The sequence below is a fragment of the Rattus norvegicus genome, chromosome X (genome assembly GCF_021556685.1).
Source record: "Rattus norvegicus strain SHRSP/BbbUtx chromosome X, alternate assembly SHRSP_T2T, whole genome shotgun sequence".
Lineage (NCBI taxonomy): Eukaryota > Metazoa > Chordata > Mammalia > Rodentia > Muridae > Rattus > Rattus norvegicus.
Genome location: NC_141554.1, coordinates 21,271,388 through 21,296,686, shown reverse-complemented (window position 1 = coordinate 21,296,686; position 25,299 = coordinate 21,271,388). Strand labels below are relative to the sequence as shown.

The 25,299-nt window shown below is 49.7% G+C and overlaps 3 protein-coding genes and 3 long non-coding RNA genes across 12 annotated transcripts in view; 2 read left to right on the top strand and 4 right to left on the bottom strand.

Annotated features, from left to right (window-relative positions):
* LOC120099258 (uncharacterized) overlaps positions 1-968 on the bottom strand; it is a 42,185-nt gene extending 41,217 nt beyond the window's left edge. The window contains exon 1 of the long non-coding RNA XR_015646932.1: positions 750-968. This is a non-coding gene — a long non-coding RNA (uncharacterized LOC120099258). The remainder of the gene's footprint in view (positions 1-749) is intronic.
* Prickle3 (prickle planar cell polarity protein 3) lies at positions 864-11,638 on the top strand. 4 transcript variants are annotated; one of them, XM_087600074.1, is made up of 10 exons: positions 888-971; positions 1,467-1,596; positions 2,091-2,176; positions 3,002-3,185; positions 6,859-6,972; positions 7,265-7,402; positions 8,377-8,580; positions 8,669-8,855; positions 9,945-10,244; positions 10,793-11,545. In XM_087600074.1, exons 4-10 carry the CDS (start codon positions 3,078-3,080, stop codon positions 11,407-11,409), a joined length of 1,668 nt encoding a protein of 555 aa, XP_087456200.1. In that variant the 5' UTR covers positions 888-971; positions 1,467-1,596; positions 2,091-2,176; positions 3,002-3,077; the 3' UTR covers positions 11,410-11,545. The 4 variants fall into 4 exon arrangements, 3 of the variants coding, with proteins under 3 accessions (NP_001014132.1, XP_087456200.1, XP_087456199.1); XM_087600073.1 differs by having other exon boundaries at positions 1,463-1,596; NM_001014110.1 differs by lacking the exon at positions 1,467-1,596 and having other exon boundaries at positions 864-971; positions 10,793-11,638.
* On the bottom strand, positions 3,358-6,966 carry LOC147998156 (uncharacterized). The gene is made up of 2 exons (XR_015646931.1): positions 5,248-6,966; positions 3,358-4,800 (listed from the first exon to the last, which is right to left on the bottom strand). It is a non-coding gene; the product is annotated as an uncharacterized LOC147998156 (long non-coding RNA).
* Positions 11,637-15,039, bottom strand: Plp2 (proteolipid protein 2). The gene is made up of 5 exons (NM_207601.1): positions 14,863-15,039; positions 13,510-13,662; positions 13,320-13,415; positions 12,727-12,817; positions 11,637-12,187 (listed from the first exon to the last, which is right to left on the bottom strand). The coding sequence occupies exons 1-5, from the start codon at positions 14,956-14,958 to the stop codon at positions 12,168-12,170; spliced, it is 456 nt and encodes a 151-aa protein (NP_997484.1). The 5' UTR covers positions 14,959-15,039; the 3' UTR covers positions 11,637-12,167.
* Positions 15,040-15,154: 115 nt separating this feature from the next.
* Positions 15,155-23,284, top strand: LOC134484177 (uncharacterized). 2 transcript variants are annotated; one of them, XR_015646929.1, is made up of 2 exons: positions 15,155-15,432; positions 19,795-23,284. It is a non-coding gene; the product is annotated as an uncharacterized LOC134484177 (long non-coding RNA). The 2 variants fall into 2 exon arrangements; XR_015646930.1 differs by having other exon boundaries at positions 19,267-21,401.
* On the bottom strand, positions 16,823-25,081 carry Magix (MAGI family member, X-linked). Of its 3 annotated transcripts, XM_087600071.1 has the most exons (7): positions 24,871-24,961; positions 23,839-23,985; positions 21,779-21,861; positions 20,130-20,366; positions 19,876-20,047; positions 18,644-18,811; positions 16,823-17,671 (listed from the first exon to the last, which is right to left on the bottom strand). In XM_087600071.1, exons 1-7 carry the CDS (start codon positions 24,917-24,919, stop codon positions 17,619-17,621), a joined length of 909 nt encoding a protein of 302 aa, XP_087456197.1. In that variant the 5' UTR covers positions 24,920-24,961; the 3' UTR covers positions 16,823-17,618. The 3 variants fall into 3 exon arrangements, with proteins under 3 accessions (XP_087456197.1, NP_001014131.1, XP_087456198.1); NM_001014109.1 differs by lacking the exon at positions 16,823-17,671 and having other exon boundaries at positions 18,243-18,811; positions 24,871-25,081; XM_087600072.1 differs by lacking the exons at positions 16,823-17,671; positions 24,871-24,961 and adding an exon at positions 24,988-25,024 and having other exon boundaries at positions 18,243-18,811.
* Between the last annotated feature and the right edge of the window lie 218 nt (positions 25,082-25,299).

Genomic DNA, 25,299 nt, shown 5'->3' with positions numbered 1-25,299 from the left:
ATGAATAAATGTCCCCCTTCGCCAGCTTCCCTCTGGACAAGGGTCAGGAAGTGACAAGGTTATATGTTGTAATGGGGTTGAGGTGGGCAGAAGGAGGAGTTCCTGGGCGCCCAAGATGAAAGACCTGTCTGACCCGTCGCCTCATGCCTAATTAAAGACTCAGTTCGGGCGCCTGAGTTCTGAGTTAGAGCTGCCAGTGCTTGAACCTTCCTAGCCCCAAGGCCCACCGAAGTGGAGAGCAGGAAAGGGAGACCCAGCTCTAGAAATGAGCTGAGGAAAAGAAGAGACCTACCTAGAGACAGAAAAATAGAGGAACAGGAAGGAAGGCTCTAAGACCTACTTCTTTGGGCAGAGGTGCAGTGGGGAACCTCGCCAGTGATTTCAGACTTTTCCACATATACCTCAGTTCTGACTCTAAAAATGGAACAGGTCTAGCAGGACGGTAAGAGCCACAGAACACCAGTTACGACTGAACATTCATCCCGGGAAAAGAGAACCTGGGAAAGGACCAAGAGGTGACTTTGACCCCTGTCCCCCAAAGCTTTTAAGACACTCTTCATGGAAACAAGCACTCAAGTGTAACACTCTCACCATGTCTCCACATCCAAACCCGCTTGCTTCCGGCTTTCAAACTCGAAAGGCCATGTGGCACTGAGGGATAGTGAAGGCTCAGCCTTCAGACACCGGGCTCTGGCTCTAGCCCCGGGATAAATACCAACAGCAGGCTTTCCAGCAAAGTACTCACTCACCTTTAGATAGGGGACACCGGGGTGACTGAGACACTACACAGTCCGCGGGGCGTGCCCTAGAAAGCGTGCTCCTCCCACCTCGGAGTCAAGTTTACGGAACAGAGCTGCCAGGCCCGACGCGCCGTGGCAGCAGACTCCATTCGTCTGACCCAGCCGGGCTTGTCTCTGTCTGGGCGCGCCATGTTCGCGCGTGGGTCCAGGAGGCGCCGCTCCGGGCGTGCGGTGAGCAGGGCTCAGGGCAGTGGTGGGGGTCAGGGGTAACCTGAGATTCAGGAGAGGGGGCAGGGCACCGAGACAGAGGGAAGGCACCCCAAGGGAGGATCTGGGAACTCATTTCCCCAGCTTTCCTAGATTTGAGCACTGGGACTGAAGTACAATCGTGTAGCTATGGTGGCTCAAGCCCCTAACACATCTCACACTTTTATCACCGTTGCAATCGTGGGGTGCCCCCTTACCTGTGAATTAATCCAAAAGGCGTAAAGAATAGGGTCTTGAGATTTGAGGTTGAAAGAGTAGGACATCCTGAGTTTCTGATTAAGGGACCTCATACATTACGTGACTATAGAGTGAGAGTGGGGTTTTTCATCCATGGGTATCAAGAGTCAATAAACTAAGATTTAGGATCAGAAGATTTCCAGACGTCCATCGGAGTCTGGAAGCTGACTTCCTAGATAGGATGATTTCTCTTTTCCTTTGAAATATCTTTAACCAAGAAAGGTGGAATCTGGACTAAAGAAGAGATTAGTCCTGAAGTGTGAAGTGTAAAGACAAAGATTGCTTGGGATGTGGCTTTCTGAATGAAGCAGGGATAACCTGTGGCCCTAAAGATAACTCTTCTGTTCCTCAGGTAGGAGAGAGGGAGCCAGAATTTGGGGGAGAGGCAGGAGAACTGAAGGGAGGGCATCGCCCAGAGTTCATGAGGGATCTCAGGGAAAGGGTAGGTTCTCAGATGCCTACCCTGTGGAACTGGAGTGCAGCTGGAACCTTGGATGTTGAAGGGAGACTTGGGAGGGAATGCCCAGATTAGGAACTCTGCTCTGGTAGGTAGAGGACTCTCTGACAGACCTGCCTGAGAACTAAAGAGGGACAGACCAGCCCAGACAGGAGAATTCCCTGGAAAGGGAACACATACAGGAAAGTGGTCTCCGCTGCCCTGCCTCTGGTTTGATTGTTTCCTCCTCCCCCGCGCTCAAGGCGTGGTCTCGGCCTGCCCAGCGCTGCCCCCAGTAAGACAGGCCCCAGCCTGCGGTTGTGAGCCTGGGAGTGGAGTAGCAGGCGTTCACTTCTTCCTCCCTACTCCAGCACCTTATTTCTTCTTGCATCTACCCCCACCCACTACAGCCTCCAGAGGCAGAGGACCCTGCCCGCGGCCAGCCTTGCAACTCCTGCAGGGAACAGTGCCCAGGCTTCCTGCTGCACGGCTGGAGGTAAGTGACCCTAGCCTTTGTCAGGGACCCGCCCCAAGGCCTGAGCTCCGCCCACAGAGAGCTTAGTTGGGAAAGGAACCTCAAAGTTCATTCCAGGGCCCCGCCCCTGACTCATTCCCGGGAGACCTGTTCCCAGGAGTGTTCCACAGTCCTGAACCCCAAAAGAATCTTCTCTCACATCTAAGACACATCTCTAGAGCGATCTTCTAGCCTCATCCACAGGCCCCTTCTTAGGCTCAGAACTTGCCCCTCATACCCAGTGTTCTCTCCTACTGGAGCATAGCACCCAAAGTCTAAGAACCCATAGTCCTACAGACTCCCAACTGTGTCCTCACTCCCTCTACATATAACCTAGAGACCTGCCTTCAGGGGTGGTTACTCCACAGAGCACAGACTCGTTTGCCTGAGAAAATCCCTTGATTTATGACTAGTCTCAGCCCCGGAATCCTGCCTCTGCCAGGCCTGATGCCCAGAGGATATGACACAAGCACCAGAACTGAAATTGAAGCCCCACCCCTACACATCCTGTACCCAGGATCACAGCCCAACCCCCCAGTCCTCTAGGCCCCTATTTTCCAGACCAGTCATCATCCAGAAGCTAAGCCTGGCACAGCCAGTGTCCCATGGCCTGTTCACAAGGCAAAGTCAGACCCTGGCTCTTAGCCTCAGTTCCTGTCAGCCCTGGCCTCAGGCACAGAGCTCTGTCCCATCTCTGAGTCCTTTGGTGTTAATCTACATGTCCTGCCCTTCATCTTTGGACCTGGGCTGCCTAGAGATTTGAGTGGACCACTCCTTAGTAATAGACTCCTATCCTGGCTCTCACAGAAAGATCTGCCAGCACTGCAAATGCCCACGGGAGGAGCATGCTGTACACACTGTGCCTGTGGACCTAGAACGCATCATGTGCCGGCTCATCTCAGACTTCCAGCGCCACTCCATTTCCGATGACGACTCAGGCTGTGCCTCAGAGGAGTATGCCTGGGTACCCCCTGGCCTTAAGCCGGAGCAGGTGACCAAAAGCTGGCTACCCACTCTCATTCTCCAGTGGACGCACACATATGCATCTGAGAGCAAACCCGTTTCTGGAGTAATGCTGGAGTGCGGTTGTGGTCTGCCTACCAGTGTCTGTTCTGAGTGATCACTGGGCCAGTTCCTCTGGATCTTGTTCACTGTCCATCCCATTTCTTTTTTAAAGAGGTGTGTGTGTGTGTGTGCGTGCGTGCGTGCGCCTGGAAAGACCAGAAGAGAGTATCAGATCCATTGGAAATGCGTTATGGAGATTGTCAGCTGTGGTGTGTGCACCAGAAACTGAGTTCCATCTCTCTGCATGAGCAGGAGAGCAACTTTAGCCACTGAACTGTCTCTCCAGCCCTATTCCTATTCTGTCCTTTACTCCAGACTTTATCTCATTCACTAGGTCGCCGATGAATTATGCATTCATTTGATTGTTACTGAGCATTCACGGTTTGTTGGACACTTCTAGGCACTGAGGACAGTAAAGAAACCATGAAACAGAGGTGGGGTTGGGGGTGTATGGTTATGGCATAGAGCATTTGCCCTAGCACTCATATGACACTGGGTTTTAATTAATTTCAGCAGCAAATCACACACACACACACACACACACACACACACACACACACACACACACACGCTGGCACTTACATTCCCTCACAGGAATACCAACATCCAAAAATACTCAAGTCTCTTATATAAAACTGTATAGTGTTTGTATATAACCTACACCTTAAGTAAAATGGCATGTTATCTTTGTATATGACCTAAGCATCTTCCCATACACTTTAAATCTTCTCTAGATTATAAACCGTAGTACACTGCAAACGCCAGATGAGATAAGCAGTTGTGTTGTTTCTGGGCTGGGATTTGTAGCTCTCTTGTGAAGAACATGCCTAACATTTACAAGGCCTTGGACTCAAGCCCATAGCCAGGGAAAAAAGGATAGTGTTCAGGAAAAAAATAGCTGGGTATGGTAATATATCTTTAATCCCAGCTCTTGGGAGGCAGAGGCAGATGGATCTCTGTGAGTTCGAGGCCAACCTGATCTACAGAGTTGAGTTCCAGGACAGCCAGGGCTACACAGAAAGACACTGTCCCAGAAAAAAAAATCTCTGTGTAGAGGTGTTCAGTTCATATGGATCCTTTAAAAATATCTTTGGTGAGTTAAACTCTCAGGCATGGAACTTTCAGGGGAAAGGCATGACGGTGCATCAGGTGGCATAAGGGCTATGGAATTAAAAAAAGCTGAGGGAGGAAAGGGAGGGAAGCCAGGATTATAAATAGAATGCCCAGGCAAGCCCTATCTGAGCTGCCCTGAAGGAGGTAAAGTGAGCCTTGCAGAGGTCTGAGGTTGGCACAGTCCAGGTTAAGTAAGTAGAAATGCCAAGGTATTGAGGCAGTATGTGCTTGGCATATCTATGTGAAGAAATGTGAGGAGACCAGTGAGGCAGGAGCAGGGTGGGCAAAGTGAGAGTGCCTGCAGGAAAGGGCAGAGGAACTAGCGGGTCATGGACAGAACTTTGCTCTGAATAAGGGGAGAGGCTCAAGAGGGCTGTGAGGAGAAGAGGGACTCGGTTTGTCTTTTTTTTTTTTTTTTTTTTCCGGAGCTGAGGACCGAACCCAGGGCCTTGTGCTTGCTAGGAAAACACTCTACCACTGAGCTAAATCCCCAACCCACGGTTTGTCTTCTTATATAATGGTCTATCTGACTGCTGTAACAGCCTGTAGTAGCAAGGGTGGAATCAGGACTAGTGACTAGGAAGCTATGACACAGAGGTCACTGCTGTGTGAGCCTTGTTTTTGGAAATCTATACTCGATAGAGCATTGTGTCTTTGCATATGCTAGGCAACCCAGCCTCCATTCTGGATACATTGTCATTTGTAGTTTTGGTGGGATTTTTCTAGTGAGACAGGGCTCTGTATCGATTGATTGGACTGGAGCGCACTATGTGACCCAGCACAATCTAGACTGCATAACAAGTCCCAGTCTTTAAGAAAAGAAATCAAGGGGTTGGGGATTTAGCTCAGTGGTAGAGCGCTTGCCTAGGAAGCACAAGGCCCTGGGTTCGATCCCCAGCTCCGAAAAAAAAAAAGAACCAAAAAAAAAAAAAAGAAATCAAGCTGGACATGGTGGCACATGACTTTGTCCAGCACTTGGGAGGTAGAGGCAGGCAGATCCTTGAATGTTCAAGGTCAGCGTGGCCTACAGAGAGAATACCAGGACAGTCAAGGCTACATAGAGAAACCCTAACTAGGAAAGAAAGAAAGAAAGAGAGAAAAGTAGAGAGAGAGAGAGAGAGAGAGAGAGAGAGAGAGAGAGAGAAATCAAAAGTCAGGCACAGTTGCACAGGCTTTCAGTACCAGCATTTGAGATGCTGAGTGAGGCAGGTAGATCTTTGTGAATTCAAGGCCAACCTGGTCTACATATCAAGCTCCAGGCTCCACCAGCTAGGGATATGTAGTTGGAATAGATAGATAGATAGATAGAGAGATAGATAGATAGATAGATAGATAGATAGATAGATAGAGAGATAGATAGAGAGATAGATAGAGAGAGAGAGAGAGAGAGAGAGAGAGATAGATAGATAGATAGATAGATAGATAGATAGATAGATAGATAGATAGATGTATGAAAAAGTATGAAAAAAACCCAGCCAGGCAGTGGTGGCACACACCTTTAATCCCAGCACTTGGGAAGCAGAGGCAGGCAGGATGTCTGTGAGTTCGAGGCCAGCCTGTCTTCTACATAGTGAAACCCTGTCTGTCTCAAAACACCTAAAAAGCAAAAAGAAAAGAAAGAAGCTAAGGCAAACCAAATATAGTAGTGCAGACCTGTAATTCCAGCATCAGGAGACCAAGGCCAACCTGATCCAAATAGTAAGGGCCAAACCAGCAAGAACTGTATATTGAGACCCCCATCTCAAAGAGGAAAGGTCAGGGGAGGAGAAATTTTTTAAAAAGCTAATCAAGAGCAAGTTTGAATAAGAGTTGGTGGTGCTAATTACATAGCTACATTACCTAGGACATGGGGAGAGGTCTTGGGACTGCATTCTTGGCACCTTAGTCAACAGATGACCATTAGAGCCAAGGTAGATGCAATTTCTAAGAGGGTATATATACACAGGCAAGAGAACCAAGGACTCTGCCCTATAACCATCCCATATTCAGGTGTCCACTAGTCGAGGAACAATTTAAAGAATGAGACAAACAGCCGGTGAGGAAGGAAGAAAGGAAGGAAGCCAGGGCTTTGTGGTATTCTGGAGGCCCAAGGAAGAAACTGTTTTCAGGAAGTGAGAGTAATCAGCCAGGACCTGGACTAAGGATGCTCTAACCAATGAGGACTAAGACGAGAACAATGACTTATTTTTTGCAGCGCAGATATCCCCAGTGACCTGAGTTGAGTCAAGATACAATTGGAACAGAGGAAGTAGAATGGACCAGAATAGTCAACTCTTTTGAGAAGTTTTGCTATAAAGGGAAGAGAGCAGGGTTTGCCCTGCGGGTCCCTTCAACCATTCAGGAGTTTCGGGAAAGAGACTGCCATCAGGAGAAGTGCCCTGCAGATGACTTGAATTTTCCCATAGAACGGGGGACCCATGACCTCGCTGTATCCTAGCTCATCCCTAACTGTAATTGTTTTCTCTCACCCTTTCACCTCCTCCCAGGTTTACCAGTTTTTCAGTTGCCTTCCAGAGGACAAGGTCCCCTATGTCAACAGTCCTGGGGAGAAATACAGGATAAAGCAGCTGCTGCATCAGCTACCCCCACACGACAGTGAGGTGAAGAGGGGGAGAAGGCTGGATGGGCATGCTAGGAGTGGGGTACAGCCTGGACAAATTCGGGGGAACTGGCAAGAAATGGGCAGGGTCAGCCAAAGAAAGGTGAGCTGAGCTAAAGTGAAAGACCTGGAGAAGCAGGATCCAAAGGGAGACATTCCTTGACCAAACTTAACTGAGTCTTGAGAGAAAGGCGAGGGATGGGTATGGCCAATGGGAGGCACCATATAGACAATGGCATAGAAGTAAATTCCGTGAGTGTGGATGAAGTCCAGAAGACTCCATCTCTCCCCAGGCACAGTACTGCACAGCCCTGGAAGAGGAGGAGAAGAAAGAGTTGCGAGCCTTCAGCCAGCAGAGGAAGAGGGAGAATCTGGGACGGGCCACCGTTCGAATCTTCCCAGTGACCATTACTGGGGCCATCTGCGAGGAGGTAAGCTATGGAGGATCTCAGCAAGTGAAGGCCCTGAGACCTACCACTTAACCCATTGGGGTGTCTCTCAAGCCCTCTGGTGAATAGAATATGCCCCTTGGAGACCACTATGGGGTCTAATTTGTCTCTAAGGCCTTGATGGATAGTTCTGTAGTTTCTTCTCCTCCATTCAGAAGGCATGGAGCAGGGATTGTGTCTCTGACTCTTCTTGTGATCAGGACTTGTTCTTAGGATCTGATTCACATAGCTGGATCACACATGTGGCTCACACATGTCATCTCAACAATTTGGGAGGCTAAGGCAGAAGTATTATTAAGTTCAAGGGCATCCTGGGCTACATAGTAAAACCCTATTTCAAAACAAACAAAAGAGCTCCCTCACAAGCCCATCCCCAACCATGCAAATTCATAACAACAGATAATAATATTAATAAAGCGATGCACAGTGGCAGAGTCTGAATCCTGAGGTAGAACCCTCCACAGTTAGTGGGATTTGTCTCCAAGACCTTGCCTGGCGGGTAAGGGCCTGCCTTTAAAACTATTTGGTGAGGTCCATTGGCTGAGACCTCTGAGGGGTGGAGACTATCTCTACAGCACCTCCACTGGGTGCAGCTTAATAATTGCTCCAGTGACCTGGAAGAAGGCTTCCGTGGAAGGCCATCCCTGATGACTAAGGCTTGTCTTTATGGTTTGCCCACAAGCACAGTCAATCTCTTACGTGCCCTACCCCAGCCTCCTTGTAAGTGGGAACTATCTCAGATTTATCTCATAGGAGATGCTGGTTACTGGAGAATCAGGGATTCAAGCCCAGCCATAGCTGTGTATTAAATTCAGAATCAGCCTGGGCTACTTGAGATCCTGTCATAAACAAAATATACAAAGCTTTACCATGGGAGAGGCCAAGTTCTCACATACTTGGCTCACTCCATCCATCTGACTGTCTTGGTAACTGTGATGGTATCTGTCATTTGGCAGTGTGGAAAGCAGATCGGAGGTGGGGACATTGCAGTCTTTGCCAGTCGCGCAGGCCTTGGTGCCTGTTGGCACCCTCAGTGCTTTGTGTGTACCACCTGCCAGGAGTTGCTGGTTGACCTCATCTACTTCTATCATGCTGGCAAGGTGTACTGTGGGCGCCACCATGCTGAATGCCTGCGCCCTCGCTGCCAAGCGTGTGATGAGGTTTGTACCTCCCTGGGCAGAGGTGTGGAAGGTGGGCCGAGCCAAAAGCAAGCTCTTCTGACAGCCCCGGGTGATCTCTGCCCTGCAGATCATCTTCTCCCCTGAATGTACAGAGGCGGAAGGCCGACACTGGCACATGGGTCACTTCTGCTGTTTCGAGTGTGAAGCTTCATTAGGAGGGCAGCGCTATGTCATGCGTCAGAGCCGCCCCCACTGCTGCGCCTGCTATGAGGCCCGCCATGCGGAATACTGTGATGGCTGTGGGGAACACATCGGTGGGTGAGAACATGCTGGCAAAGGACAGAGGAACGTATGAACAGCAAGGCCAGGGCCCTACTCATGCTTCTCTCTCCCTTCTTCCCCTTAGCCCCTCCTCCCCCTCCTTTCCTTTGGTGCTAGAGACAGGACTCAGGGCCAGAGCTCCTACCATGCCCAACAGATTTTCTCTTGTTTTTTTTTTTTTTTGTTTGTTTGTTTGTTTGTTTGTTTTTTCCGGAGCTGGGGACCGAACCCAGGGCCTTGTGCTTGCTAGGCAAGCGCTCTACCACTGAGCTAAATCCCCAACCCCCCAACAGATTTTCTTTTGGTTTTTTTGTTTTTGTTTTTGTTTTTGTTTTTGTTTTTGTTTTCGGAGCTGGGGACCGAACCCAGGGCCTTGTGCTTCCTAGGCAAGCGCTCTACCACTGAGCCAAATCCCCAACCCCCCAACAGATTTTCTATCACTGATCTAGCCTCCCAGCCTACATGTCATGCTTTCTAAATTCCACCATCAGCACCACCAGCACCACTACACTAAATGCACCTGCAGAACACCCTCTGATTCCAGCATGCCGAACTGAATGAAGCCCTACCACCCCGAGCTATATTCTGTTCCATTCCACCTTCCTCCCTCTCTCCCTCATCCTACTGTATGTCCTGCCTTCTAGCACACCCTACCTTTTTTGGACACTCTACCTTCTTAAACTGGCTTCTTTCCCACCAAATCCATGTCCTACCTAAGTCTTGCCTCCACCAGCCACACCTCTATTCAGGTCTAGCCTTCCATTTATTTACCTTCTACCTAAAGCTGACTGGCACTCCTGATGATCACGTATTAGAGCTCAATGCCCATCTACACTCTTTAAATGAGTATCGTAGGAAAGAAAAGTACCATTGCTGGTCAGTTCCTCTCCAAACGATAAGGAAGCTGAGGGTTAAATCTCACATTATCTCCTTTCTCCACAGAAAGAGCCCCTTCTGGGAGTGGGGAAGAAAGTCAGGGTACCCTACTTCAAATCCCCCACCTCTTCCTAAGAAAGACCCCACTTTGGTAGGGTAGTCTATGAGTGCTGCCTCAGTTTTCCCACGTGTGTTGGTCCTCACAGGCCTGGACCAGGGTCAGATGGCTTATGAGGGCCAACACTGGCATGCTTCAGATCGATGCTTCTGCTGTAGTCGTTGTGGTCGAGCTCTCCTGGGCCGCCCTTTCCTGCCACGTCGAGGCCTAATCTTCTGCTCACGAGCCTGCAGCCTTGGGTCTGAGACCACCACTGCAGGGCCGGGCCGTCGCAGCTGGAGCGCCGGCACTGTCACCACAGCACTCACAGCTTCCACAGCTTCTTTCTCAGCTACCGAGGTGACATCAGAGACAGCCAGCAAAGGCACCTGTACCAAGTCAGAGCCTGGTGAGCCTGGCCTCCATCAAGCCTTTCCTGGGCTGCTCAGTTTTGTCCTGTCTCCCCAGATAGCTGGGCCCGTCCTTCTCCATTTCAGGACTAGTCTCTTGCCCTGATTCCACTTGCCTGCTGACCCTGGGTCCACCCTGCCCCTGCACAGAGCCTTTACACGCCTCAACTCGTCCCATCTTAAGCCCAAGTAATTTCCTCACTTCAGGCAACTGGTCACCCTCTACCCACTACACCCAAGCTTCCCCTCCATTCTACTTCAAACCAAATCTACTCCAGGCCCTTGATAACACCCACTTCTGGCCAACCCTTCAGGCCATTTCCTGGCCACAGTTGGTATACCAAACTTCATGCTAATTTACTCCCTACCCTTCCCTCCACCCAAAGCCCGAAGCAAGAGTCAAATTTTGGGGTATCCTATGTCTGACCCCTGCTCCACTTCCCAGCCCCAGTAGAGAAAAGAAGGCATTCCCAGATCTTTCCTCAGATAAGGGCCAGACAGATCAAGCACATATCCGGTGTCTTCCATCTTTCTTTTTTTTTTCTAGCTGCAGGCCCTGAAGAGCCCTCCCACTTTCTGAGAGGGGCCCCCCACCGTCACTCCATGCCTGAACTGGGGCTTCGCAGTGCTCCTGAGCCACCTACAGAATCCCCTGGCCATCCTGCCCTGCACCCAGATGATAACACCACCTTTGGTCGCCAGAGTACGCCTCGTGTCAGCTTCCGAGACCCTCTGGTATCTGAAGGAGGTCCACGAAGGACCCTTAGTGCACCTCCAGCCCAGCGCCGTAGACCGCGAAGTCCCCCACCCAGAGCCCCCAGCTGCTACCACCATCACCACCGCCGTCGGAGACGGCGCCGTCGCCGAGGGAGCCACCAGCACCACCACCATCCTGGCAGACATGGCCACCATCGCTGTGACTTGGGATCGGGTTCAGATTCTGGATCTTGTTCCAGTTCACCCTCCAGCCCCAGTTCAGAGTCTTCTGAGGATGATGGCTTCTTCCTAGGGGAGCGCATCCCACTGCCCCCTCACCTGTGCAGACCCAAGACCACTCAGGGCACTGCAACTGAAACCTTTAACTCGGCAGCCCAGCCACTTGTCCAAGAGTCTCACCCAGTGATGCCTCGCCAGACCCGGGACAAGAACTGCATCGTGGCTTGAAGGAAGGCAGCTTTAGAAGGAACTCTACCTTTCTAAAGTCAGTGTAAATGATGAGTGTCCTGAACTAAGTCATAGTCCCCTTCTGCACTCCCATCTTGTTTGTATTAGCAAAGCAATGTAAGAGTTGTTAAAGAAACGCCTGGCTTCTTTGTCCCGATGGCTTTACCTCAATTTCCCTTCTCCTGATACTAACACACATTTGATCAAAAAAATTAACTTCTTCATTATAGACTTTGACAATACTTTTTATTGTTTATTTAGCCCTTCACAGCTCACCCCACACAGAGAAAGGTTCTTATTTGTAGTGGGTAGCTCATTTTGTAGCTTATGTGGGGAATATGGTTCAAGCAGAACTCATGTCTGGCTGCTGGTACTGCAGAGCAAAGGGGAATCTAGGCACACCCATAAAGTGGGTTGATTGGCAGGCTGGAAGACAAAGCTCCCAAAAAAGGCACTTTAACAGGGATGTAGCTCAGTAGAGAGTGCTTGCCCAGGAGGCACACAGCTCTAGGTTCAATCTCTTGTACCATAAGCAGTTTCCATGGGGTCAGAGAATGGCTGGAGAGTTGTGGAAACCAGAGGAGGTATTGTTTTGGAGACAGGACCTCACTGTGTAGCCCTGGCCTCAAACTCAGAGATCCACCTGCCTCTGCCTCCTGAGTGCTTGGATTAAAGGCATGCACCACCACCGCCGCCTGACAGGAGGAAGTTTCTGATGGAGGAGCTATTGACAGGTAGCAGAGACAGCCGAAAGACGATCATGGGCCATCTGTGGGGTCTGCATGAGGAAAAAAGAAAGCACTGATGAATCTAGATGCCCATTTATACAGAAAGGAATGCTAACACACGACATTTCATGATACAAAAGGCATTAAGAATCAATAAGGGGGGTTGGGGATTTAGCTCAGTGGTAGAGCGCTTGCCTAGCAAGCGCAAGGCCCTGGGTTCAGTCCTCAGCTCCGGAGGAAAAAAAAAAGAATCAATAGGGACACAGTTGGTAGTCATCTTTCCCTAGGAGGTCCTTTTCCTTTTTCTTTAGTCTTTCTTTTTGTAAGGGTTTTTTGGGGTTTTTTTGTTTTTGTTTTTTTTGTTTTGTTTTGCTTTGTTTTTTGAGGCAGGGTCTCATATGTAGCCCTGGTTGTCCTGAAACTTACTATATAGATCAGGCTGGCCTTGAACTCATAGAGATCTGCCTGCCCTGTGCCTCCAGAGTGTTGGGATTAAAGGTGTTTGCTACCTCTGCCCAGCCTTTTGCCCTTTTTCTTTTTTTCAGCTCTCAGCATGCACAAAAGTGTACACACACACACACACTCTTACCAGTGGGGGCTGCTGTATGTCTTTGCTGCTTTAGAGGGAAGGTGATGTATGCATCGTAGCCAAAGAGCAAGGTAGCCAGTAAGCCCAGTACCTAGAAGATAGGAGTGATGAGATTGGATCAGAGGGCATTCCTACTCAGCCTCTGTGTCTTTCTATCTCCCTCCCGATAGGGGCCCATGTAGGTCAGTGACTCCAGCCTCTTGCTAGGAAGCCAGGAATCCTCAGAGAACGGTCAAGAGTCTGAATACTTCTACCTCACCATCTCCCCAGTACCTCCCAGCATAGGACATCCATCCCCAATGCCTCATATGCAGAGGGCTTGGCTTCCTACTACAATTTGAGACAACGTTCTAGCAGATAGTAGCCTAACATGTTGACAAAGGGACAGCCTTTGACTCTCATAAGATGTGTCTGACAACGGACAGTGTTTTCACACCAAAGGATCTTGGTAGGTAAAATTCATTGCTGGGGCCAGACTTTGTGGTAAATCCAGGTTGAAATTTTGGCCTGGTGTGGCTCGCACACTCCCGTGGAAGCCCCTAGATCCTCAAGTCTTTCTCACTGTGCTTTGGGTCTGTTTCTTGGGCCCTTACCCCAGCGACGATTTTGGAGCTGCCTCGTCCTTCTACAAGGACAACAATGGAAGTGATCAGGTACAGGATGGCTGCTATGAGGGATCTGAAGAAGTCCTGTGACGTGGACAGAGAAAAAGGTGATCTTAGCAACCAGAGTTGCAACTTCCCAACCCCCACCCAGTCTCGGCACTGTTGGCCCCTTTCTCACGGTCCAAGGCCAATTGATGAATGAGATCTTGGAGTGCAGGTCACACATGTAGAAGACAAATAAGACAGCAGCAAAGATCATCTCAATCACCGACAGGGAGGAGTAGGCTGATGTAGAGGCACTGAAGCAAATCAAAATCACCAGGCACAGTATCTGAGAGGGAGAAAAATGGGCCTTGATCAGCCATGGGTTCAAAGCAATGGTTTAAATTAGAAAAGAGGGATCTCAAACTTAAATATCCATCGGGGGGGGGGGGGGGAAGGGATATCTACTTTCCAAGACTGGGAATGTAGCTCAGTGGCTGAGCATTTGCCTAACATGTGCAAGGCCCTAGGTTCCACCCACACAGTAGAGTCAGTTGAGGAGGTTGGGGAAGAAAGAAAAAACTTATTTTTCTCAAATAACTACCAGGAGTGAGAAAATGACATCCGATCATTGCGAAACACCTCTTGCATGCATTGTCTCAGAGCTTTTCAAGTCATATTTCACTTAATCATCACAAGAATCTAATGAGCTAGGTACATTTATTTCACACATGAGGAAAGTGAGTCACAGAGAGGTTATGTGGCTTGCCCAGAGTCACCCAGTAAGAAAAGAGGAGAATTATGTGCTTCAGTTCTCCTTTCCTGAAGGGAGTGGCTCTACCAGGTGTTTTGTGAGCGCTGGTGGCGCCAGTGTCCATGCCTTTAGGGGGAGGGACGTTCGGTTCCCCGGGCAACCCCTTTGGGAAGGGGTGAGAATGACACTAGAAGGGCAGGGCTCCGTTAAAGGAGCCGCACCTCTTTTATAAGTGACCCAAAGGCGGTGCCCACTTGAAGGGGGATGGAAAACCGAGGTTCCGTATAACCATCCAAAGAGCTAAGGACCTCCCATCCAGTCCCAAATGGGCAAGGAAGAACTGGCGAAGTGTGGAACGCCCTACCCTAGAGGGGACTAGCTCTACCCCACCCCAACAGGCCCCGCCTTTGGGCGCACTGCCAGCCCGCCAGCTAGTGCCCAGGCCGGCCACGCCCTGCCACGAGAGGCTCCCACTCCCCAGGACCCCTTCTCTCCGGTCACTATAAGTCTACACCCACACACGCACCCACACACCCACAGCTCCCAACATCAGTTAGAGGTAACTCGCCTCTAACTAGAGTGCACCACCGGCTCTCCAACACTTTGCCCATGCCCCACCGAACGCCCTGCACCTTGGCTGGCTTCGACCCTCCTCCACGAACTCACCTACCTGCACCTCACTGCCAAGCAGCGAGCAGCTGGGCCACGTGCCTACCTCAACCGAAACAGTCCCGTACCGTGTGGTCCAGCCTGCACACCCGGCCTCTGCCCACCCTCTGGCCCGGGAACACTCACAATCTCAGCAAACAGGAGAATTCCCTTTTTGGTGCGCGAGAAGCTGGTGCAGGCTAACCAGCAGCCGGGAGCCGAGAGACGCTCAGAGTCCGCCATGGTGTGTGCTGGAGTCCTTGGGACGCAGAAGCTCTGCTTACTGGCTCACGGGTTCGAGATCGCTGCACACCCAGCCGTCTGTCCCGCCGTCAGTCCGGGAAGGGGGCCCCCGGGCAAAGGAGGGAATGAATCACCGCGCCTAGCAAAGCAGGCGGGGCCGGAGGGGGCCGGGCCAGGTAGAGGCCGCCCCGGAAGCCCCCTTTGCCCTGAGGCCGAAGACGATACGGGTCCCGCACACCGTCTTATCTTCAAGGTGCTTGGAATCTCCAGGTACCAGGACAAGAATATGTAGAGCCTTCACTTTTTTTTTTAATGCAAAAGAGCTACGGAGGGAATCTGGCTTTGGAAGGGAGTGACTCGATTTTCTACTTTTGATCTTAGCCAAAAGGCCAAGAAGTACTAGAGTCACTCAATTTCCTTAGCTGAAAAAAAGGTGGCTGAGGCCCTGTTTAAACCCGAAATTCTCGAAGCCAGGTATGTTTCCTGAATTCGGAGTACTCTGAATTTTAGAATTTTCCCTTTGCATATAGAGCAGTGGTTCTCCACCTGTGAGTAGGGATCCCTTTGGGGTCCAAGCAACCCTTTCGCAGGGGTCTCCTGAGATGATCAGGAAACACGGATTTTTACACCGCAGTTCATAACAGTAGCAAAAATACAGTTATGAAGTAGCAATGAAAATACTATTGGGGGGGTGTCAGCACAATATGAGGAACTGTATTAAATGGTCCCAGCATTAGGATGGTTGAGAACCATTGCTATATATTACTTAACAGGCAGGATCTGGGATATTAAGACTTAATTACCCCCTGGATCTGTGTAAATGTTCACAATAAGTGGGATGAATAAAAGTAGAAAGGTGTTCCTGATTGGATCAGGTCAGGTTTTCTGTAGTCAACTGGTACCAAACCGGGGTGGAGAGGATGCAGTCATTTTCCAGAGTTTGATTACAAAGGATAGAGCAGTGGGCAGCAGTGGTGATAGTGCTGCAAAGACTGAGTGGGCACAGGACCTAGTGATCAACCTGGTGAACACTAGTGGCTATCTATCACCAGTCTGCTCAGAGCCAGGCAACCAGGATCCTGTGCTCGGTAATTCCAGGCCTCAGTGCTGGGCCTCAGTTTTCTAGTTCTGAGAAGAGAGGCCAAACCATCTTTGGAGAAAGACTGGGGAAAGTACACATTTTCGCTGAGAGCTGGCCAAGGTAAAGGGGGTGGTCTTCAAGTATAATTTGGGGTAGGAAAGTTGACATTTTGAGGTGTGTTCTTGGGGAGTTAATTAATTCCTCCTGGCCATCGTAGTGTCTAACTCTGAGACATGCACCTGGGTACCTGAAATCAGGACGCTGCCCCAACCCCAATGTGTTCTGGACATTGGTTTATACTCAAGTGTAACTCGATCACTGAAAGGCCAGAATTCAACCTAAGGTCCTGCCTGCCCCGCCCCAACATAGGTCCCTTCCAAATTAAGAAAGGGGTTCCCTTTTACAATGGCCATTGTTGAGAGAGTGCCTGAGGAATGGAAAGGTTGAAACATGTTCCCCAGTCTTGAGCGCCTGCATTTAAGCGAAATACCTGAACTTGTGGAACACGACAAGCTTAGCTCCGGCCTCTGTACTTGCTGTTCTCATAACTATTGATGCCCCTTCCCCCACAGCTTCGCCTTCATTTGGCTTCTGGTCTTTCAGGTTCCACTTCAAAAGCTATGTATTCAACGGAGGCCAGCAGCCCACCACCCCTCCCACAGGTCCTTTTGTCTTTGATGTTGTTTGTCTGAGACAGTCTCTCACTGGGTAGCCCAGGATGGCTTAGAACTCGTGATCTTCTTGTCTCAGCTGCCCACATGGAGAAGTTACAGGAGTCCACAATCTCCAGCCATAACCTTTATTGCTGTAACTATCACTTCTCTTGGAAGTTATCTTTTATGGATTCTTGTCATTCTTTACTGATATCCATCTACTTTCATTATAGCAGCTCCCTGACATCACCATAGAACCACTCTAGCAGGTATCCAGTTGGTTCAACTAGACTTTGTCAAATCTGGCTAAGATTATCATGAAAGGCTTCCAAACCAAGCTTTAACTAATCTTGCTGTGAGTGCTCCCCCTCCGGGCCCATTTGCACTCTCTGGGCCTCATTTTCCCCTTTTGTGAAATGATCTGACCGACCGAGTTGTCGAGTAGGTGTATAACCAGATGAAAGTAAAAATCCCGTTAAAGCTAGCAGCAGGGTAAAGCTAAACTGAGTAAATGGTGGTGGAGGTTACTATATTAGTTCCCTGGGTGTGACTGTTTAGGAATTGTGTACTAGAACCCTTTCCTGACTTCTGGGGAACCATACTCCCACTGTACTCTGAGTCATAAGTCACCACATGCTAACACTTCAAGTGTTCACTTCTTTATACCCCAGCTGTCCCTGTTTGGATTGCAGTCTGCCCCGCCCCACCCCCACTGCCACCTGAGACTCTGGACCTGTCATTTCTCCCCTCCCCCTCACCCTCCTTACAGGGGAGAAAGTTGCCTGTTTAGACCACAACTTCCCTCTTTGGGGGATGGGATTGAATGTTCAGGATGTGGTTAACAGCAAGGTGACTGGACATCTGTAGCATTGGCCAGCGCCTACTTTGTGGCTATCCGGGTTGGAATCTTCTGTCCATATAAGCTTTTAGGACTCAACTCTCAGGGTGGAGGAAACTTTAGTCTCTTCCCAGACCAGGACTGCCCGGTGCAGTTTGTCACCGGCTAAGGAAAAGAGGAGGCGTGGCCCAAAGACTTCTAACAGCTCTTTTTAGCCTGGCCTACCCGGGACGCTGACTCACACCTTCCCCACTCTGTCTCAAAGTGGGGTCCAGGGCCCCAGCCCGCGCCCCTGGGATAGCACGCCACAGTTAAAGCTAATTTTTCAAGCCGGAAGTGGGAGACCACAGACACTGGGTGGAGGAAGGCGCCAGGCTTCTAGATTTGCTATCTTGATGTCAGCTAAGGGTCTGAAGAATTCCATGCGGGAACCCTGAGCTTACTGGGACACTCCCACAACAGGCCCACTTCTGCATTACCCACGCCACAAGCAATACTGTGCGTACTCCGGAAGTGAAATGAATGAATGAAGGGCAGGGGTTAGCAAAGCAAACTAGGGAGCAAGCAGAAATAAAGACCCATCTGGAGGCATGAAGCACGTAGCTTTCGGATGGTTTCAAAGGGACTTCATCGAAACTAGATCAACCCACCCCTCCCTTCCAGGGTGGACTGGGAAGCCTCACCCCGCCTAGAGCACCTAGCAAGTCAGAACTGGATCCAGCTATTTTATTGCCTCCCAGCCTGAGAGGGAACTAGGAGAAGCTGTGCGCACGCGGACGTGGGGGTGGTGGGGTGCGAGCGCTCTGGGCTCTGGGAGGGCCATACTACTGGCGTCTTGAAGGGGTGGGGACCAGTCCACTGTGCAGTGAGCAGTGGGAAGGTACTAAACCATGTTAAATCTGTAAGGGAAAAGCTTAGAGCCTGGCGGTCCGGCTTATTAGAACCTTGTGGGACTTCACCTAGTGAGCACTGAGCTGTCTGTTGGTGCTCAATGCCTCCGCCTTCCGGCTGCCATCTCCTGAGCGAGCTGCACGCCACCACCCCGAATCCCTAAAGCCCGTGAGAGCCTGTCCTCGCTCGGCACCAGCCAGGGCCCAGGGGAACCAGGGATACGGTCTTCCAGGTCTTCTGCGGGGTGCTCTGCTGCGCGAACCACGTGGCCAGTAGCCACTGACTCTGGACTAGGTCCCGGACCAGTCCGGGTCTTGGGCCGGTGGTGAACTGGGGAAATGGTGCCGCGAGACTCCATCATCCTGCCTCCCCTAGGATCTGGGATGCGATCTGGAGATAGCAAGACTAGGGGTTAGATTGGGTGGTGGAGTAAACAATAGTGGCCTTAGCTAACTAAGAGTGACCAGAAAAGCCCTTTAGAGACAATTCTCTGCAAGGCCTAGAGGTGTCACTACATCACAAACCTCAACATTCCCGGCCTCCAGATATACATACCCCTTTGATCCAGGAGTTGTCCCCCAGAAATCATTGCCCAAAGGCAATCAAACCCTGACCTTAGCCTTTGAACCACAAAGCTTACCTCATGTGAATGTTCTAAATCTCCCCCTTCCTCTCTGTCTCTCTCTCTGTCTGTCTCTGTCTGCCTCTGTCTGTCTCTCTCTGTGTCTCTCTTGTCTCTCTGTCTCTGTCTGTGTCTCTGTCTGTCTCTCTCCTCTCTCTCTCTCTCTCTCTCTCTCTCTCTCTCTCTCTCTCTCTCTCTCTCTCTCTCACCTTTCCTCCTTTAGTTCCCTGCTCTTTCAGATACTGATCAGTTCTTAAACACTGGCTGGGGGAGGGAGGATATGGAGGTCAGAGGACAACTTGTGCCGATCAGATCTCTTCTGCCACTGTGTGGGTCCTAGGGATCAAACTCAAAGTCATCAGGCTTGGTGGCAAATACCTTCATCTACTGAGCTGTCTTGCCAGCCCCCTTTCTTTGTCTCTACTCCCTACTGGGAGATGGAATCCACATGGCTTCTCCGGTGGCTAGGCAAACCCTGACCCAGTGTCTATATATTCTTGTCCCATGAAACCTTCTCTAAGGATTAAGACTTTTCCAGAGAGAGAGAGAGAGAGAGAGAGAGAGAGAGAGAGAGAGACAAAGCACTTTAACCCGGGACCCTCCGCTCCCACCCAAGACCTCAAAAACATCATCATCCTCTCTGAAGTTTTTACCCTGGGATGGGTTCCCTCCCTGTCCCAGACTTTGTGAAATCTAGATAGCCCTATCCAGATACTACCCCCACTGAGACCACCAATCCCTTTCTCCACAGAATTCAGCCTTTGCACTCACTGAGCCTCCCCTTCCCCTCTCTGATCTCTGCCTCTCTTCTCTGGGAAATCCACCACCTCACCTGTCTTCTGATGTCCTCCTCCAACCTCCTTGCTCCTACTGCCATTCATCTCTTGAGGCCGCTGGAGTACCAGGCAAAGGCGGGGGCCTCCAGTGCGAATCCATTCCACTGCCTGGGCATGAGTGAGGCCCCGTGTTGACTGTCCATTGATATAGAGCACAAGATCACCAGCCTGCAAGAACACAATGCTGTATGAAGGGCAGATGGAGACTTGACAAGGATAAGGACCATACCTATGAATGCTTAGAGCTGACCTGCAAATGACCACATCGCTGTGCTGGCCCATCCTTCAGCAGTCCACATACAGCCAACGGCACATTCCCGGATACATTACGGCCTCCACTTAAAGTGAGACCAAAGCCTGCAGGACCTCTGACCAGCTCCACAGAAAATCGGCCAGTGGCTTGGGGTAGTCTCGAAGCATAGCTTGCCTTATTCTGGATTACTGGAAGTGGCTCCATACGTGGACCCTGCGTGTCAGATCTTTGATGCTGGAAAAGGAGCAAAAGTATACAGAAATGAGCTTGCTGTGTACCTTAGGATTATTATTGCTGTGATGAGACACCATGACCAAAGCAACTTGGGGAAGGAAGAATTTATTTGGCCTATATGTCCATATCATAGTTCATCACACACACAAAAAGTCAGAACAGGAACTCAAGCAGGGGCAGGAACATGGAGACAGGTCCTGATGCAGAGGCTGTGCGAGGTGCTGATTGTTGGCCTGGTCTCCATAGCTTGCTCAGCCTGCTTTTTTTTTCTTTTCAAGACAGGGTTTCTCTGTGTAGTAATGGCTGTCCTGGAACTAACTGTGGAGACCAGGCTGGTGTCAAACTCAATGATCAGACTGCCTCTGCATCCTGATTACTGACATTAAAGGCGTGTGCCACCACTGTCCAGTCAGTCTGCTCTCTTGTAGAATCTAGGATCACTGGCCCAAGGAAGATGCCATCTACAATGGGCTGGATCCTCCCCCATCAGTCACTAATTAAGAAAGTGTCTTACAGTTAGATTTTATGGAGGCATTTTCTTTTTTTTTAAATACTTATTTAATTTATTATATATAAGTACACTGTAGATGTCTTCAGACACACCAGAAGAGGGCATCAGACCCCATTACAGATGGCTGTGAGCCACCATGTGGTTGCTGGAACTCAGGACCTCTGGAAGAGCAGTCAGTGCTCTTAGCCACTGAGGCCTCTCTGCAGCCCGGAGGCATTTTCTTTTCTTTTCTTTTTTTTTTTTTTTTTTTTTTTGGAGCTGGGGACCGAACCCAGGGCTTTGCTCTTGCTAGGCAAGCACTCTACCACTGAGCTAAATCTCCAACCCCCCGGAGGCATTTTCTTAATTGAGGTTCCCTCCTTTCAGATAACTCTATCTTTTGTTAAGTTGACATAACACTACACTAGCCAGCACAAGTGACCTCCTGTCAACTTGACACACAAACTACATCACCATTAAGCCACAGCCTATCCTTTCTTATTCGTCCCCAAGATCTTACATTAAAAACATGAAAAACTTTAAAAGTCTCATGGTCAGTACATATTCAAACACAGTAAATTTTCAGTCCCTTTAAAATATCCAGATTCTTTAAAAATCCCAAGTCTCTTTTAAAAGCCCAAATATGCAGCCAGATCTTAGGGAGGCATTTTCTGAAGTGATGTCCCTTCCTTTCAGATACTCTAGCTTATGTCAAGTTGACATAAGACTAGCCAGCACAGTGTAGGAAATAATGCCTATAATCCTAGCATTTGGGGAGTCTAGGGCAGAGGGATCACCATGAGTTTGAAGATAGCCCAGTCTACCTATCAAGTTCCTACCAAGGCCAGCCTGGGCTACAGAGGATGCCCTGTCTAAAACTCAGCCTAAACAAAAGGTTAATACAGGATATAGAATTGAGTACCTGGGGTCGATGTTCCACAAGAGTGGCATGAGGCAAACGGCTGTCTGCAACTTCTATATCTGCAGAATCCAGACCACTAATAGCTTAGATATGAAAGAAACAAAGAGGGACATCAAAAGACGTGACATGGAAACCACCTTATGACTCCTGGGTTAACTTTTTAAACGTTCTTGTTTATTTGATATGTATGGGTGATGGGTGTTTTGCTCTGGTGTATGTCTGCACACCACGTGTGTACCTGATGTCAGATGCTCTGGAACTGGCATCACATTTTGAGCCACCATGTGTGTGTGCTGGGAATTGAACCTGGTTCTTCTGTATGAGCAGCCAGTGCTCTTAACCATGAAACAATATCTCTCTAGCCCCACCAATTAACCTACTTACCCACTTACACAACTCACACAGACTCACCCACCATTTAACTATTTAGGGACCACTCTCCCATGCCAATCCACAGAAATAGCGGTCCTGACGCCTTCATCTTTTTTTTTTCCTTTTCTTTTTTTCGGAGCTGGGGATCGAACCCAGGGCCTTGCGCTTGCTAGGCAAGCGCTCTACCACTGAGCTAAATCCCCAACCCCCCTGACTTCTTCATCTTAAGTAATCCGGTGCTATCCATGTGATCAGTCCTCTATATCGTCCTTCCAGATGTTAAGAACACAAAGGCTGCATGCACTAAGTAACACCCTAAGTGTGACTGTAGCTTATTGGTAATGGGAAATCCTAGCATGTGCCACATCCTGAGTTTGGTCCCAGTACCAAGAGTTAAATAAATACGTATTTTTTAAAAAGTAAGGCCTTCTAGGAAGGTTGCCATTCCAAGATTTTTTTTTCTGAGAATCTAGACCACAACCTCTAATTAGCCTGCAAAATTCACTTCATTTCTCACATGTCAAAATCCATCAACAGCAGAAGACAATCTCAACATTCTAGAAGCTGAGGCAGGAGTATTGGCTCAAATTTGAGACCAATGTGGTCTCCATCATGAGACCTTGTCTCATGAAGCAAAACAAGGGACTGGAGAGATGGTTCAGCAGTTAAGAGTTCCTATTACTCCTGATAAAGACCAGAGTTCAATTCCCAGCACACACATGGCAGCCCACAACTGCCTGAAACTGGTAAATCTGATATACTCACATGTAGACACCTACCGACACTCGCAATGAGATCCGATGCTCTCCTCTGGTGTGTCTGAAGACAGTGACAGTGTACCCACATACATGAAATAAATAAATAAATTTTTATCAGTACACTGTAGCTGTCCTCATACGCACCAGAAGAAGGCATCAGATCCCATTACAGTTGGTTGTGAGTCACCATGTGGTTGCTGGGAATTGAACTCAGGACCTCTGGAAGAGCAGTCAGTGCTCTTAACCACTGAGTCATCTCTCCAGCCCTCAGACTCACAAAGAAATCATTTCCTCTAAGTGCTTCCTCTTTGGAAATGACATTTGGTAGTTTCACCGATGTATAAAATGTATTAAAATCAACCTTACTTTCACCATGCACTTTTTTTGTTTGTTTTTCTTTTTTTATGTTTATTTATTTATTTATTTATTTATTTATTTTTATGTTTGTTTTTCGAGACAGGATTTCCGTTGCAATCCTGGCTGTCCCGGAATTTGCTCTGTAGACCAGGCTGGCCTTGAACTCACAGACATCCATCCACCTGCATCTACCTCTCCTGAGTGCTGTGATTAAAGTACTATTGCTCAGCCTCATTATGTACTGAGCCTTCCCCTACTCCTGCTAACTCTTCTTCCCAATTACCCCCCCCCCTCTTTTTTTTTAATTAGGCTCCCTCTCACGCCTAAGTTTGTTTGTGTATGTGTTGCCAGTAGTTACAGCTGCCAAGTCGGAGCCCCGCTGACCTTAATAACCATCCAGCAAAGCACTTTCCACAAATGTTCTGAAACTCAAAACTCTAAAGGAATACACTAGTTCACAAGATCTCGCTCGCTCTGAACCCCTCCCGGCGGAATCACACTCTCTAACAGTCCTTGGGCTGTAGCTAGAAGCCCAGCCCCTCCTGCCCCACCCTACTAAATCCTTGTACCTACCCTCCTTGTGGCGCAGGCGCAATGTGGCTCCAGCCTTTCTTACTAGCGCTGACAAGTCCGCTGCGGCTCGTGCCGCCAGGGGGCGCGCATCCAGCCGCTCGAGGAGCTGACGAGCTCGGGGGCTCCCCGACCCCTGTAAACCAACTCCTGCCCAGGAGAAGGAGACAAGTCATTTTGGACCCAGAGCGGTGGAGTCCCGACCTGAGCGATTTCTAAGTCCAGAGACCTAGAAATGCCCCTCCAGATATCCGGAGATCCCTGGTCAGGATCTCAGGGGTGGCCGATAGTCCCCTCCTCTCTTGGGACCCCCGACCGCCGCGAGTATATGCACTGCCCGCTGCCTTGCCCCATAAAGTCTCCGAAGGTAACCATTTGACAACAATAGACCTGGACACCTCTGAGCGCTCAACAGATTTATTTGTTTGGAGCTCACCATACTGTTCCCTGGTAACACTAAATGACAAACTTCTTTCGCCATGTGTCCAGGGACCCTGCTTCTCTCACATAAACTCCTCCCCACAATTAACCCTAAATCCCCCAGTTTCACCTTCAGTATACTAGTCAGTCCCTGCTACCCCAAGAGTTCCCCTTAGGGTCCAGTGTCCCCTCAGGGTGCAAGCATCGCCAAATTACCCTTCCTCAGATTCCCATCCCCACCCACCTAATTCACTACACACCCTGCCTCTAGGATCAGCAGATGCCTCCAGGCTGCTCTTCCTAGACTCGGGAGATAGGTCTCGAGTTCTGATGTGCCCCCCCACCTCTCTCTCTCTCTCTCTCTCTCTCTCTCTCTCTCTCGCACACGCACACGCACACGCACACGCACACGCACACGCACACGCACACACCTTTGAGACTAGGGTAGGGGACCTAAACCGAGGTTTCCATCCCTGGGCCCCTGGCTTTTACCAGGACTGCCAGAGCACCAAGGCTGATGTTTACCACTTGTGGGGGGGGTGATTACAAGTCCACAGGCAAGGAGTGGGTGGCCTGGGACGTCTCCTTCCCTTTCTTTTCCACCCAAGCCAGTACCTCTTCTGCTCCCTCTAGGGTCTGCGGTGTTCCCAGCGTGAGAGTCCATGACCTGTGGTGAGCCTGGTGGACTCAGAGCAGCTCGATGACTAGTTTTTAGCGCAGGGGCACGCTCACCTGGCTCCTAGCCCAGGCCTGGACTCGGCTGTTGTCTGGCTAGTCCCAGGCCTGACGCCCAGACCAGGAGGTGACCTACCTGGCTGCAGGCAAGGAGGCCTGGTTGTGGGAGCTGTAAAGTCAAAGTTTAGCCTTGCTCTGCCCCAGGCACATCTCCTTCTCTTAACTGGAGACTGGTTAAAGCTGCAAAGCCTGAGTTAAACAAGATGTGCAGGAAATGGAACTCAAGTAGATGGCTGGAAGTGTACAATAGTACACTAACTTTAGAAAACAACTTGTCAGGATTTTAAAAATTAAACAATAAACAACCAG